The 14954-nt window shown below is 41.5% G+C and overlaps 1 protein-coding gene across 3 annotated transcripts; it reads right to left on the bottom strand.

Moving 5' to 3' along the window:
• Positions 1–3046: 3046 nt before the first annotated feature.
• LOC131677738 (transmembrane protein 245) lies at positions 3047–12210 on the bottom strand. 3 transcript variants are annotated; one of them, XM_058957757.1, is made up of 9 exons: positions 11475–12210; positions 10419–11346; positions 10093–10344; positions 9847–10025; positions 9385–9785; positions 9163–9324; positions 8986–9033; positions 3985–4021; positions 3047–3455 (listed from the first exon to the last, which is right to left on the bottom strand). In XM_058957757.1, the coding sequence occupies exons 1-9, from the start codon at positions 11997–11999 to the stop codon at positions 3282–3284; spliced, it is 2706 nt and encodes a 901-aa protein (XP_058813740.1). In that variant the 5' UTR covers positions 12000–12210; the 3' UTR covers positions 3047–3281. The 3 variants fall into 3 exon arrangements, with proteins under 3 accessions (XP_058813740.1, XP_058813741.1, XP_058813742.1); XM_058957758.1 differs by lacking the exon at positions 3985–4021; XM_058957759.1 differs by lacking the exons at positions 3985–4021; positions 8986–9033.
• Between the last annotated feature and the right edge of the window lie 2744 nt (positions 12211–14954).

Raw genomic sequence — 14954 nt, 5'->3', positions numbered from 1 at the left:
AATCAGTTGCTAGTCAGAAATCAGAATGATTGACTCGATTGACACGATATCCATGTTACTCGAAGATTTGTTCCTTGCCTTGTCGTCTCATCACTTCCCTGATGGGAAGGGAAAGGAAGGTAAAATAAAAAGGTAGGGAAATAAAAAAAGATAACACAAGACAGTCACAATATAAAAAAAACAAAAAGCAAGTATTCTTCAATAAGGAAGGATTAATGAACCCTACTGGGTTAGGAACAATAGCATGTCCTTGAGTTTTAGCTGGACATAGGTTCATCTATGGAGAACCAAAGATCCGGATGCGCAATGATATTACTGCAGAGCAGTTACATATCAAATGATATGACGTTCTGTAATTGGAATCACAAAAATCACACGAATAATACTCAGCATGCTGAATAGTAGCCATGTGATATTTAAGTTTTCAATTGCCAATCAGTGCTTTCACTAGAATACTGCTATTGTGCTTGAAAAATGCAACTGATACATTGACATTTTCACGCTCACATCCGACAGAAGTGATTTTGTTTGAAAAGTTTGCAAGCTACGCTAATGGTTGACATGTTCAGGTGCAGCCCAAGAGCAAATATTGTGCTTTATCCAACTTATCGACAGTGGAAGAACTGGTTCTGGACCAACGAAGTCAGTTGGATTTTTTTTATAAACTGATAATCCAACATGATGCCGGTTGCTAAGCATTGCGTGAATTCAGTTCGTGATATATAAAGCCACTCCATGGCCTCGCACTGCTTCCAAAATGGATTCGAAAGACATGTTGCCAAAAGTACCTTCAATATAAAAAAATCTAACCTGGAATGCTTTTACGAAAAATCCTTTACAGTGTTGCAGACAACATAGTATAACAGGCAGTAGACTTCCCCCGCTGATCCCTGGTTACCATATTCACAGATTTTTCTGTAATGTGACAGATATTTTTCACAATTTTTACATAGATTACAGATTTTTGGCATTTTGATAAAACTTTCACAGACTTTTGGAAATATTGGGAATTTTCGCAGATTTTTTGGAAATTTTGGGGGGGAGGGGGAGGGTCAATGGTTCAGCGTGAAAAAAGACGCTTTTTTGCGATTTTTTAGAACTTTGCGTGAAGCGAATTGATTGAAACTTTTGTACATTATAGCATACCATTTCAACAACTTGCTGTAATTTTTCTATGCAAAATTATCGACAAACGACTCGGTGACGAAGCTTTTTGTACAACGTCTCTGGAAAAACATGATTTGCGGTGTTACCTTCCATTCCAAAACTACCTAACCGATTTTTTTCAAACTTTGCATACAAATTCTATGTTAAAAATACCTAACCCCCACGTTGAGTTTTTGAGATAAATTTTCAATTAGGGGTTTTTTTCTCATTTTAAATAAAAATCACTATTTTTCATGAAAAATTCCGCCTTTTTATGAGTAAACATAAAAGGCGGAACTAAAACTTTTTTCTTTTGGGTAATCGAATAACTACACGTCTAATCTTTACAAATCTTATTGAATTTCCTGTATCAGACAATTTAATCAATAGCTATCGTGTTCGCCGCGACGCTCCTCGACGTGGAAATGGTTGGACGTCTACTCTTGGAGCGCTCCCCTAATAAAAAACATATTATACATTAAACATAACACATATACGGCCTTATGCTGCGCGGCGTGTGACTTGAGACGACTGAACTCACTTTACGTGACTTTTCTCACCCGATTCTGAGAGTCGACTCGGGTGAGGTGAGATTTCTCATTGCGGTTAAATGGGCGTCTCACGTCACCCGAAGTGGCTCTTCAGAATTGGGTGAGAAAAGTCACGTAGAATGAGGTGAGATTAGTCGTCTCACGTCACACGCCGCGCAGAATAGGGCCGATAGTGCAACGATTTCACATATTGTTTGGATGATACCCTGAACAGGTCATTAGGCTCTTAAATCATATGATGTGTATGTATGTGTGGTTCTGAGTGACCGAAAATATTTTTTTCAAAAACAATGAATGTATAAATAGATCTTAACATTACACAAAAGAGCCCTTTTTCCTTGCCTTCAAAATTGTAAAACAGATTAACTTTCGGTTTGAGCGCTTTACACCAGACGCCCCCTTAAAATTCATTAGAAAGGAGTCAATTACGGTTCTAAGAAGTATTTTATGATTTTTCCTTTTTGTTCATCATACCGAAAAGGAAACATCGTTGCAAAACCATTGCAGAAAATGACAGCCAATTGAAGCTTTCTAATAGCATGAGTAGTGCCAATATCAGGCTTTTAAATTTGACATTTGTACACCGGTGCCGTATAATAACATTAGTAACACAAAAACGCACGGGTTGTCAATCTCTACACAGTAATAGCACATAATTTTGCCTTTTCTAGCATAATATCTGCATTATATCAGAATATAGGGCTTAAAGCAGATATTATGCTATGTTAGAATGCTTATTGGTTACTTGGTCGTTCCACAAATTTATTCTTACTAGCAAGAATCGTCTAAAAGCAGTCATCATGGAGGAATGGTAAAAAATTCCACCAGAGACAACTCGGAAGTTGATCCTATCGATGAAGAACAGACTGTAATGTACCTTTGCGACAGACCTCCCACTGTACAATACTGATTTCAGTGTTTTGGAATTGAATGCAATCTATACGGACAATTCTTGGCGTCATTTTTATGTGATACTTAACAAAGTTACTATGCAGTACATAATCTATTAAAATTTATTTAATAAGCTGTGTTTGATTTGTACACGGAGGTAAAGATGAACTTTAAAATCCTATTCGAAAATGTATGCGTTTTTCCAGTATTTGTTTCTTAAGCTATTCCCTGTACGAACAATTTCTGTATCTAGCACATGTGTAAGAAAAGAATTGAATTCTTCATTTAATTACGCAAGAGTAACAGTTTCAAAATAAAACTTGATAGAAGCAGATTTTACAGTATACAAATAAAAAACTTTCATTTGGCACATGCCTTGTGGGATGCAGCAAAGCATAGAGATTTTTCGGATAAAACAATCATAGATCAGTAGCTTTTTTAAAAATAATAAAAAGATAACAACTTTCAAAAATATATTTGTTTCCAATATAAAAATATATACACTAAAAATAAGAAAAAAAAAAAGTGCGATTGTGTTATGTATAACCAACACTACACAGCCAGTTTTATAATACAACACGTGTTTTCGAGAGAGGTGCTACCAAAAACAAGAGATATCGAAATTCTTCTTTTTTACATTTCCAATCATTTTGCTGAGGTCAAGTAGACACTATTCGAGTTTGCAGTATTCTATCAAGCACCTGTCCATTTCTTTTCCAACAATGTATGTAGTTCGTCTACGGGTGTCGTGTTGCTACTGCTGGTGCTGTCACCTGTTGAGTCATCATCGTGTAGTTTACTGTGGTAGTTGCTCCGACAGGGGGCGCATCCATCATCTCCGGAAAAGTACCGTAGCGATAATTGTTGCTGTACAAGACCGGATCAAATGTGCATATTTTGATACACAAGGAGGGGAAATGCAAACATACAGATATTTACAAAAAATGTGATTAGTTACACTTGCTAACAAACTGTATAGCATCCTGTCGTCCAGTGTTGTTTTGTGTGGTAATAGTTGTTGAAAACATTAAAAATATTCGACAGGTGCAATGATTTGTTAGAGAAAAACAGCGAATGAATGCTATCAAACTAATCGGGGTGAATGGAGGTTGTGGTGTCAGAACTGCTTTCCGTCGATATGATTCAAAACAATCGGTGAATTGATATACTTTCCCTCCTTCGTTCGGGTCAAAAAATTGGCTGGATTTTTGCTGAATGGTCAAAAATATGGTATTGTTTAAAGACTTGATGAACGGAATATAAGAAAATTACTACAAATTACAAAAAAAATGTGCTGAACTAACTAAAACTACAAAACTATTTAAAATAACATGTTGGATTAAAGGGGATTGTAAACAGGGAGAATGTAACAAATCACACCACCATCTTTACTTACTTCCCCTCGGATAAATGCTTGCCATTCTTTAGATAAACTGATCATTTTTTTAATTTAAATAATAAACAGAAAGAAAATAAAACATAAATTTAATCTCTAAACAAAGTATACTATACACAATATAATTTTACAATAGAGTGAGCTGAAAGTAATGAACTGAAGTGGCACCTACAACGATGATAGTTACTATACAAATAATGCACAAATAGGTTCTATACAGCCTATAACAATAGAAAAGGCAAATCAATCAATATTAGAGCTTCGAAACAGGATTTTGAATGTTCTGGTAGAATTCGATCCCGACTGTTTTCAGTTTTACTATAAAAACTATAGAAAGAGAACCACGGAAACTCCAGTTTGGATCGTAGAGAAAGAAAGATGGGAACATTTGACGCTTTTGGGTGTATTAGTTTTATACTTGCAAAATTAAGCATGGCTTCCAGGGCCTTTGATGTAAACATAAACATCCGAACGAGCATCCTGATTCTTTCGCGCGCGATGAAAAGTGAGAAAAGGACGAGCTGCACCTGGGAGCTACCGATTCGAACATTTAGGGACACTTTTTACCACGAAAATACCGATTAAAATAATTATGACCGAACCGAAACAAAACTTATGGCAACGGAAAGACCCACTACGTCATTTGTTTGTGCTTTTCTTCGTCATATCCTCTTGTTTTTTTTCGGTTTCATCGATAAAAAATGAAAACTGCACCTACACATAGAAAAAAATGTGCACACCTGTATACGTCTTGGCCTATACCTATATCATTGGAAATGTTAGCATACAATGCCGGGGCACACGATACCAAAAATGCTGTTTTTCTTGCGCTGCTCTCATTCCAGAGTGTTTCTAAGTACAATAAATCATTAAGAGATTGTCCTGAGATAGGAGTAGTAGCCACCCTGTCAGTGTAGCCACTGGTTTCCTCCTGGTCTATTACGCGAATATTAAGTCCCGTGTACCCTTTAGTGCAAAGGCTACCCGAGTCTTTAACCAAAAATTCGAAATTGACTTCCCTCCCACCGATACCACGAGTGCAGACTTCGAAGTTGATGAACGACACCTCGAACAAAAATGTGCGATGCACTCCCGGTGGTTGCAGGTGCGGGAGAGCCAGCTTTTTACCGAGTAAGCTCGTCATACAGTACACTTAGCCCCGAACTGTCTGCTGTTCGTATATCTCTCGCAGGTACTCACAACAACAACGAGGAGGTTAAGGAAATCCCTCCTCGCCCCCCAATATGCCTTGAGTGGATCAGCGGTCAGTGGAGGAGGTAGCGCAGCGGGCATAAACCTGCCCTCGTCCATCCTTCACTCCACAGTCCCAAACATCAACTCAACAACACTGGCCTTCCAGTGGAACACAAATGGCTTGCCCAGACTCAGCGCATATGTTTGGTCCTGCCGGAGATTCACATCCGGGATCTAACGAATCCGGCATCATGATTTAGACAGCGATATTCATGGGACGCGACCAGGGGAGGCATTCGAGTCTAATAATTCAGCGGCTCATTGACCAACGACGCCGTTGTTCTCAATGACGGCAGTTCGACATTTCTCCGTAGACAAATGGAATCCGGCATCGACGTCACAATTTGCTCGGGTGTGCTGGCAGGATCTTGTGGGTGCACTGTTCTCGCTGACCCATGCAACAGTGACCACTTACCTATACAGATTACGTACGGCTAGACACAACCTACTAAAACCCGCCGTAGGCGGTGGCTTTATTATCGAGTAGATTGAACCCGCTACGAGGTAACTGTCGACGATCTAATAAATCGGGATGAGTCATACACCCCAGAGGAACTCACTAATATATTTAACCGGGTCGCCGTTCCCTGCATCCCCAGGACTCCCCGGCATGCGGTGCGATGGTGGTGTCCAGAGGTCGACAAAGCCATAAGAACACGCCGAACTGCGGTGTGGGCTCTGAAGTACATTTCTACGGACGATCCGCGCCAAGTCGGCGAGCTGATGTCTTCAAAAAGGCTAGAAACGAGGCCAGGAAAGCGAATGAAGAGACAAAAAACACCTGCTGGACCAGCTTTCTGGAAGGTATCTCTCCAGACTCCCCAGAATAAGAGCTCTGGTGGAGAATTAATGCCTTACGCGGAAAGTGGCGACACAGCGACTATGCTTTTGCCGTTAACGGGTGCACAGCGATGGATCCCACCGCCACCGGCAACGAGCTAGGCAGGTACTTCACTTCCTTGCCTGCAGACGCCGCCCTCCCATCTGCGTTCATGCGCATGAAGCAAAGGGTTTAGAGCAGCCCCGTGCGTTTCGAATCTGACTCAGGCCAAATATACAATCAACCTTTCCACGAAATTAGAATCGGTACACGGTAAGTCCACCGGATTGGATGACGTTGGCTATCCTCTACTACGACATTCCCGCCGGCAGCCAAGCGGGCGATATTGAACAGTATTATCCGCGTTTGGAGTGGCGAGCCGACGCCCTGATAATCACTATTCCACAGCTCGCGTTTCGACGTGGAGCAGGAACCAGCGCCTACATCACCAGCTTCGGAGAGGTGGTACGACAGTCTATAACCGACGGCATACCGACATCTTTATACTCGACGTGGCAAAGGTATATAATACGGCGTGGCGCCACGGTGTACTGCAAAAGCTGGCCAACTGAGGAATCATCGGAAACATGGGCCACTTCCTGAGCGATTATTTGTCCAACAATAGCTTCCGTGTGGGAATCGGGGGCACCCAAGCCGACGCCATTCCGGAGGACAACAGGGTCCCCCGGGGTCATTCCTCACATTACACTATTCCTGGTGGTCATGAACTCTTAGTTCACCAGCCGCTGAAGATCTATATTTTCGTCAACGCCGATGACATCGTGCTGGTTGCGATTGGAAGCACCATCAGACGAACATGTCTTAAGCTTCAAGCCGCCGTAAATGCAGTGAACCGACGGGCGGTATCAGTCTACTTTAACACATCACTCGCTAAAAGCTTCAGCTCATCATGACGCAATGCTGCAGTACAGACAGGGCAACAGAGCTGCCTGCTGGACGGAGCGGTCGCTCCCTATTTTAAGGAATCGAAGATCCTGGGGATAACCGGGGATCGTCGCTTCACTTTCGCGGAACATCGTAACGCGTAACATCGATGTATAAAAGTCGACTGCTGGAGCCGGTTGTGACTAATTAAAACAATCAGCTCCCGGTACAAGCGCTGCAATTGTCGCACTGCACTGATCATTAGACAGGCACTGGAGCTCGGCAGGATTTTCTGCGGGGTATAGTCCTGCAATATGGATGGTATCTTCAATATTTTAAGCCCCCTGTACCACGGGACAATTCGTGTTGCTTTTGGCTTGGTTCCCAGCACACCTACTGAAGCGACCTGCGTGGAGGCCGAGATTCTCCCCTTTCGTTGGGCGGCTGCACTCACCATCGCCAGAAGAGCAATTTTTTAGACCGTACTGCCAGAGCGCACTGCTTCCTGTTACAGTCAACGAGATCTACTGGGAATACACCAAGGTTGATTTGTCACCGATAGCCCGTTTACACCGATACAGGGCCTAGCATGACCATGGACCCAACCTGCACACAAGTTTGTCTACAGAACTGAGAGCCGGCGACGCCGATAGAGAAGCCGGAGCCAGATTCAACCGACTGATGGCTACCAGGTATAGGAATCACGCGCGAATATTCACTGACGGTTCTAGGATCGAAGATGCCGTTTGAATATGAGTAAGCGGAATAAGATAAGGGTTCCCTCGGTCCTTCCGGCACCATGCTCGGTGTTTTCTGCCGAAGCCTCGGTTATCACACTTGTTATCGGTCAGAAATCGGAAGGACTCTCTCGGTCATTTTGGCCCTCGAGTCGGGGAAATCCAGTCATCCTTTTATGAATGCTATCGAGGCCGTGACCTACTCACAACAATTTGCTGGGTTCCCGATCACTGTAGCATCGACGGCAATGAAAGAGCTAATTGCCCAGCGGGGAAGCAGAGGAACATCAACCGACGTCTCACCTGTCTCGTCCCGGTCGCTGATACTCTGGGCTAGCTGAAGTCAAGAAAAACGAAAACTTGGCGTGGTAGTACAGTTCGGACCGATAAAAGAGAACAACGAGCACTGTCCGGTTCAGAGTAGGGAGCACGAAGGTTTCCATGCCCACATAGTATCGCGTGTCTCTCCACCAACCTGTGCTACATGTGGAACCCAAACCACGGTGGAACATATGCTAGTTCGACAGCACCATAAATTACCGTTTTCCATCAGAGAGATCCTCGCCAACGACTCAGTCCGAGAGGAAGTGCTATTGTACTTTCTTAAGGATGCGGAACTACTCGACCATCTATGTAGAACCCACCGTAACGCTTTTCCAAGAACAACATACCAACAACAATACACGAGTAACAGAACAATAATTTGTAAAATTCGATGTCAATTACTTTTCCTTTCCTCCTTTTACTTTTTCATATTCACCCTAGGTGAATGGCCTGTAAGGTTAAAGCCTATCAAATAAATAAATTTGTTTAGTTTTGCCACCTGCTTATCTATATAAAACCTTTACTAAACTCTAAAAGAAGAATATAGATCGATTGGTTAGATAATCATGATACAAATTATGCAAAATAGTTGGTGGAAAAACTAACGACCTAACTGAATTGTGCTTTTCAAACAGTAGCTGCGGTTGCATTACCCCAGCTCAACCAGTTTCTTAACCATAACCGGAGCAATCAAAGCAAACTATAATCACTAAGAATACACTGAAGCAAAAAGATACAAGCTTCAACTAATATTATAGTGTATTTTAGTTTGTCATTTCTCTTGGTACAATTAGTATTTATATCCAATATATAAAAAAATATCTACAAACAAGTGTAAAAATTCTATAAATATGATAAAAACAATCCGTTTACCTCTAAAACCTGCTTTTTGTGATTACTATCTACCAATCTGCGTATGCGGACAGTGTTAGCTACTATCAATCTACTCTATCTACATTGATGCTAGAAACAAACACTTACGTAGTTGCAGGTGAATAAAGCTCATTGTTTGTGTCTAAGCTGGACTTTCTGCACATGAAAAATGAAATGATGAAAACAATCGCAATCATTGCGGTCTCGAGAAATTCTTTCTAAGACTCTTCTAAGATTCTAAATGGTCTAGATTCAATATTCATCCTTTGCAGATCAAACTCTTACCTGGTTTGCGGGGTTACTGGAGAATCCCTGATAGCGCTCATGGTAACTTCAAAGAGCACAACGAGCAAACACAGCAAGAGTGGCCCTAGTAGTGCACCTTCTAGCCCGAAAAGGTACATTCCACCGGCAATCGACAGACCGGTCAGATACGGGTGACCACCGCTAGAATAAAATCATATGGATTATATTCGCAGTAGAATCAGCGAATTCTGGCGATCCTACCCCTTAATTTCTGAGTGTATGATTGGATTGAAATTCGAGGGTACGATAAAATGAATCAACACGAGTACTACTCCCAGCCAGAAACGATCCTGAGAGAGCCAAAGGTCCAGAAATGCTGGAACGCTGCACCAGTAGGTTTCCAGAAACGGAGCAGCTGCCAGGATCGATGCCAGCACCGCCGGTAGATAGACGATATGTGCGCCAAAGATCGTGTGAGTGAGCCACGTGAATAATCCGTGGAAAAGCGCCAATTTAAGTGTGGCGACAACCACGCTTGAGATTGAATCCTCCAGTGCTTGGATGATCCGAGGACCCCATGAGTTGTTGAACGTTATAGCTGAGGGCGCGTACCGTGCCTGGCTGCTTTGCAGCAAGTAGAACAGTGTTGTGAAGAATATGATCTATCAAGAAACGCACTAGACATTAATGGACATGGAGCAATGGGAGATTTGTTTAACTTACGGTATGAAATAGGAACTTTAGTACGGCGTGGCCACCGCCTAGGATCACCGAAACCAATGTTCCTATTGCTGACACCAAAAGTGTCACGTTGGTTCTCAAAAGCATCCAGAGCGAATCGGAGACTTCCAGAAGCATCCCGATGTTACTTTTGACAAACCCGATGATGCCTGCTTTAGTGACTGCAAAGAAATGAATTTGAAATTTACAGTTCCGTTCTACAGACAACCAATTACTGCCAATACTTACTCGGGTTGATAAATATCTCGTCGATCGTCACCCGAATCGACTGACTGTTGACACGTGGTCCTACCAAATTGTCGCCATTATTTCGGTCCATCCAACTTTGGATTAACCGATCCCAGACGCTCAAAATTTGAATCTTAAGCTTTTTGGCCTGCGTGGGATCGGTGTCGTTGAAAATGTCATCCACGTACTGTTCGATGTGTGACCGGCCGTATTTGTACGCGTTATCAATGATGTTGTCCATCGATTGCATGTCTACCAATTGATAGGAACAAAATAAGGTGGAATAAGATGAAGCTGATGTTATTGGGGCTAGCTGGAAAACTTACCAATCGGCAACATTTCGATTAGGTCCGGTCGGTGCGTTAGGGTGCGATTGACGAGATTACTGCCAAGCTGCGCTACCGCTATCGTTTCCGAGTAAATTTGCGTGAACGCGAGTATACTGATGAGCATGACTAGCACGCTTAGGAATCCTATCATCACGATCGAGCTGATGTCGTCTATGTAGGATCGAATCTTGGCACAAACATACCAGTGGATATTGGTGTTTACCCGCAGAATGCCCGGTAAACAGAGCGGTAGTAAGGCCGAATGCCGCGGAAAAAGCCACAGCTTCAACAACTCCCAGTATTGCTGCAATTTTTGTGAAAAGTACTGAACTATACCTAGAATTTCTGCCACCTTTTTAATAAGATGCAAACTGATCGGTATGATACCCAGGAACAGAATCCACGTGTGCATCCATATCAGCGTTCCTACGCAGGTATAAAATAGTATTCTAAAATATAAATCACTCTCCAAAGATTCTTGCGTTTTTTCGGGTGTATCGTTGGTGCTGCATTTCGAATCATTCATCGTACTTGACAGTCGAGGAGTGGTCGTTACATCCAACTTAAGCTTCGATTTGATTTCCTCGATACACGAGGTATATCCTGTTTCATCTGCTGGCGATTTAGCAATCACCGGGTCGATTTTGCTATCGTCCAACCGGTAGCTTGTCACGTCCAACAAGCAATGCCATTTGTCAATGAAACGAACGTTTTTGTCGTCTCGCTGGAGATTATAGACTAGACCAATCACGCCATAGGTTAGCAATCCAAGGAACATCGGAACCTGCAAGGCACCCAGGAAACTACAACCATAGCCGACTATTAAAACCCACAGCATTTGTCCAACGACGAGGAATGGCGTTGACAGTTCTGGTACCCACAGTAAGTAGACGCTCGCTACGTACAAGGCTAAAATGATTACAAGCTGTAAAATTAAAAAATACAATTTTTACGCTTCCTTGACCTAAATTAAGGCATATGCCGACTGGTTATCGCAAAGCTGTTAATAAACAATTACAAATAGGTACATATTCGAGAAACACTTCCACTTACCATGTGCAACGTCAGAGAGCTAAGCACCGTTCGGAAAAGAGAATGATTCCAAACGATAAAATTCCAAATTGTAATGAACACTTCGGTTGGTGCTAGCCAAAGGACTATTCGCAGTGAAATAAGACTCCCGCAGCCAATACCGATTACTTTGAAGTGACTCATTAACCATTTGGTCAGAAACTCGCCCAGCGAGTTGATACCTTGCACAGGTGCCCCCAGAATCCCCACCACCAGGTACCGCTCGTCCCTCTCAATGCGTTCGATCCACTGGTTCAGCGCTTCGGCGATCCGTTTCTTTGCCGGAAATAAAACTGCCCCGAACAGGAAAGCCCATAGAAGTGGTTTGAAAAACGGTGCCAACACCAGGGTGACTCCGATGACTACTGCTACCACGGCGAACATCATCATGTTGTACAGTGCATTGCGTAGAGGCTTCTCGTGTCCTTGACTGCGCAACAACAGCCAGGCGTTAAATAGACCATCGAAAGAGCGTTTGATCGGAGCTGGGCTGGGGCGGGTACTCATCTCTGTCGATCTGGGGTTCCGTTTTCGTTTTGCCGTCAAGTAAACTGTTCTTTTCAACTATCACCAACTAATTTACATAGCTCACATCTGTTGTTTATGAAACTTTTAAAGTTGTAGTACTAACCCAACACAAATTTTAGTCCAGCACCAATATTTTTTTAAATTTGCAGTTCTATTTTTAGCGATGAATTCATAAACAAACGAGAACGTACACGCTACCGAAAAATAACGTAACCTGTACGTTAAAACTACCTTATAGTAAGTAAATAGTATCGGTAATTCTTGGGTGAATTTTACCTATGCTATTGAGTTTTTTCTACCCAACGAATACCATCAGGTTCGGAGCGCGTTTAAGGCTAGTTTACAGTTCGGAAAACGAGTCACGGGATTCGGGTTCCTGTATGTTTTAAATGGAGCTCGGGATTTCAAATCCAGTGACGGGAAATAAGTCTACACAAAAATGACAGTTTTCATGAAGAGTAAACCCAACCGCGGGAAACATTACGGGATTTCAAAACTCTCCACACAGAATCCAGATCCGGCCGGGAACAATTCAACACAAATTGCTTCCGACGGGGAAAATTGTATTTTTATAAGGTTTGCAATTCGTTGCAAATTTGATACTGTTTCTATTTTTAAGAAGCAGCAGTTTTTGGTTTGACAGTTTGGAGAGATCTCGGCGGGAAATTTTCCCTGATCAAATCCCGAGAGTCATTTCCCGAACTGTAAACTAACCTTTATGATCCGTCTGGACTTACTGGGCTCTTGCACGGTTGCATTAGTTGGGTATCTGAAGAATTTAATCAACGTGTTGCTGAAAAAAATATTTTTTGGTCGTATCGAGGGGCGACTCAATGAACTGGTAACTGGCGGTAAATTACTCGCACACTTTCTCTTCAAAAGATTTCATGAAGTTTCAGGTCGTGTCGTTGATTTAATATTAGGTACTTTTTCGGCAGTGTGTAGAAAAGCTGGAACAGGAGGAACGAGAAAAACAAATCCAACTGTCAACGACCGTCAGCTGTTAAGAAGCTTTTATGGCTTTTATCGATGACTAAATGCAGGGATGCCAGGTGCACAGATTAATCTGCACGCCACTGAAAAACTACCTAAAATTCAGTACTTTTGACTCAATCTCGTGGTATCTTTTGACTCAATCTCGTGGTGGAAGGTAAAATTAGGTAAACCGTGCTGAAGGTAGTTTCCATTTAACTACGGCAGAAATAATAACTCAACCTTGAGTTAAATTTACTTCAATGTAAGTTGAATTTACCTAATTTTGAGTATACCCCAAACAACTTTAAAGTACCTTACTGCACGGAAGACCTCGACTGAGTCGAATCTCTCGTTTTGTTTTTGACAACACTAATAAGTGCGAAAGCGACGCACAGCTCAAAAGTACCTAAATTTAAGTTAAAAGAACTTATTCTGTAGGTTATTTTACGGTTGCGTGCGTTTCACAGATTTTGAATATGCTGCGCAGATTTCCAGTTTTCTGTTACATTTTAATTTTAAAATAATTTACAGTGAATTCTAGTGTTATGCTACAATACAAAAACAATAAACTTTAACGTTTCTTCAGTAAATTTCAATGTAAAATCGACTTTTACAGTAAAAAAGGGAGGTGGTTATGTACCTTAACATTAAAAAATCGATTTTTCTCCATACATTTTTTTTTCTCGAAAACAGTAAAATTTAATGTAAATTTACTGTATCAGTTTTTTTGCTGAACAACAAAATTGATTGTTACATAGAATTTTATTGTAAATCTACTGCAAGAACTCTACGTTGAACAATGTTGAAACAGTAATAACTATAATACATATTGTTTTATAATTGTTTGTAGGGTAAATGCTATTGTAAAATTCTATTCGGGCAAACTAGCACAGATTTTGTCAATTTTTGATCTCGCGCTCGAAGACAGCTAGGCCTTGCTATATTTATCCTTATTGGAGAACAATTTAGCAAAAACCTTTTTTTTTCATTAAGTGGAGGTTTTCATTCAAATGACCAAAATTTGGAATTTGTTGTGGGCCAATGAAAAAATAAAAGGTCTTCTTTGGTAGCAGAATGGCCTGGATATTAGGCAACAAACCACTCTGGGAAATAGTCACACCGGAGAGCAGCTCTTCGCCATTTCGAATGGCCAGCTTCAGATGACAGGGGATGATTCTAGTCTACTTGTTATCACGGGCAGCGTTTACTACCAGCTTCCATATTGCGAATCTTTTCATAAATCCACATTGCGACTTTTCAGCTATGCGCCACCGGGCCGTGTGTATAATTACGCGCCCATCTAATTTGCATCAGTGCGAGTGCGAAAACGTTTCGACGTTCGTTTTTATTTCGATCGCAATCGAGTAATTTTTGGTTCAACATGGATTCGCCAATAAGTAACTCACGGTCACTCGAAGTGTCAAATCAAATTATGACGTATCACTGACATAAAAACACGGGCATTCTTTTTTTCTTTTGACGAATGGTATCTAAGGCAAAAGTAACAAACTAAAATGTATCTATGGAAAAAAACAACTAAACTAGAAATAAACAAATCACAATCAAAAAATCAGTTTGCGTTGGGCAAAGCAGTAAAAGACGATAAAAATGGTGACGAAAACAACAGTCAAAAGTTAACTGTGGTTAGTGCTGAATAGACGCAGCAAAATACCTAAAAATTTAAGTTACTAAAGAAATTAACAGTGGAACATGATGTACTCCGTAGGACTCTAGCTTCGTTTATTAAGATCTGGAATTGGAATTGGAACCACCTTGAAGCCCGCATTGTTGGGAACCGCTGCTGTAGCGGAGAATATTACGACACTAGATTTGTCAGTTTCTGTTTGTCGTCCTGAGCCAAATCTCAGCGCAGCTTAGTTTATCATAATAACAGCTAATCGAACGAATTGGTAATAGTATCTGCGGTGTTTCCAAGGAATACGCAAATATGAGCATAAT

This window comes from Topomyia yanbarensis, chromosome 1 (genome assembly GCF_030247195.1).
Source record: "Topomyia yanbarensis strain Yona2022 chromosome 1, ASM3024719v1, whole genome shotgun sequence".
Classification (NCBI taxonomy): domain Eukaryota; kingdom Metazoa; phylum Arthropoda; class Insecta; order Diptera; family Culicidae; genus Topomyia; species Topomyia yanbarensis.
Note: the sequence above shows the minus strand (reverse complement) of the source record. Positions and strands in the feature narration are given on the sequence as shown.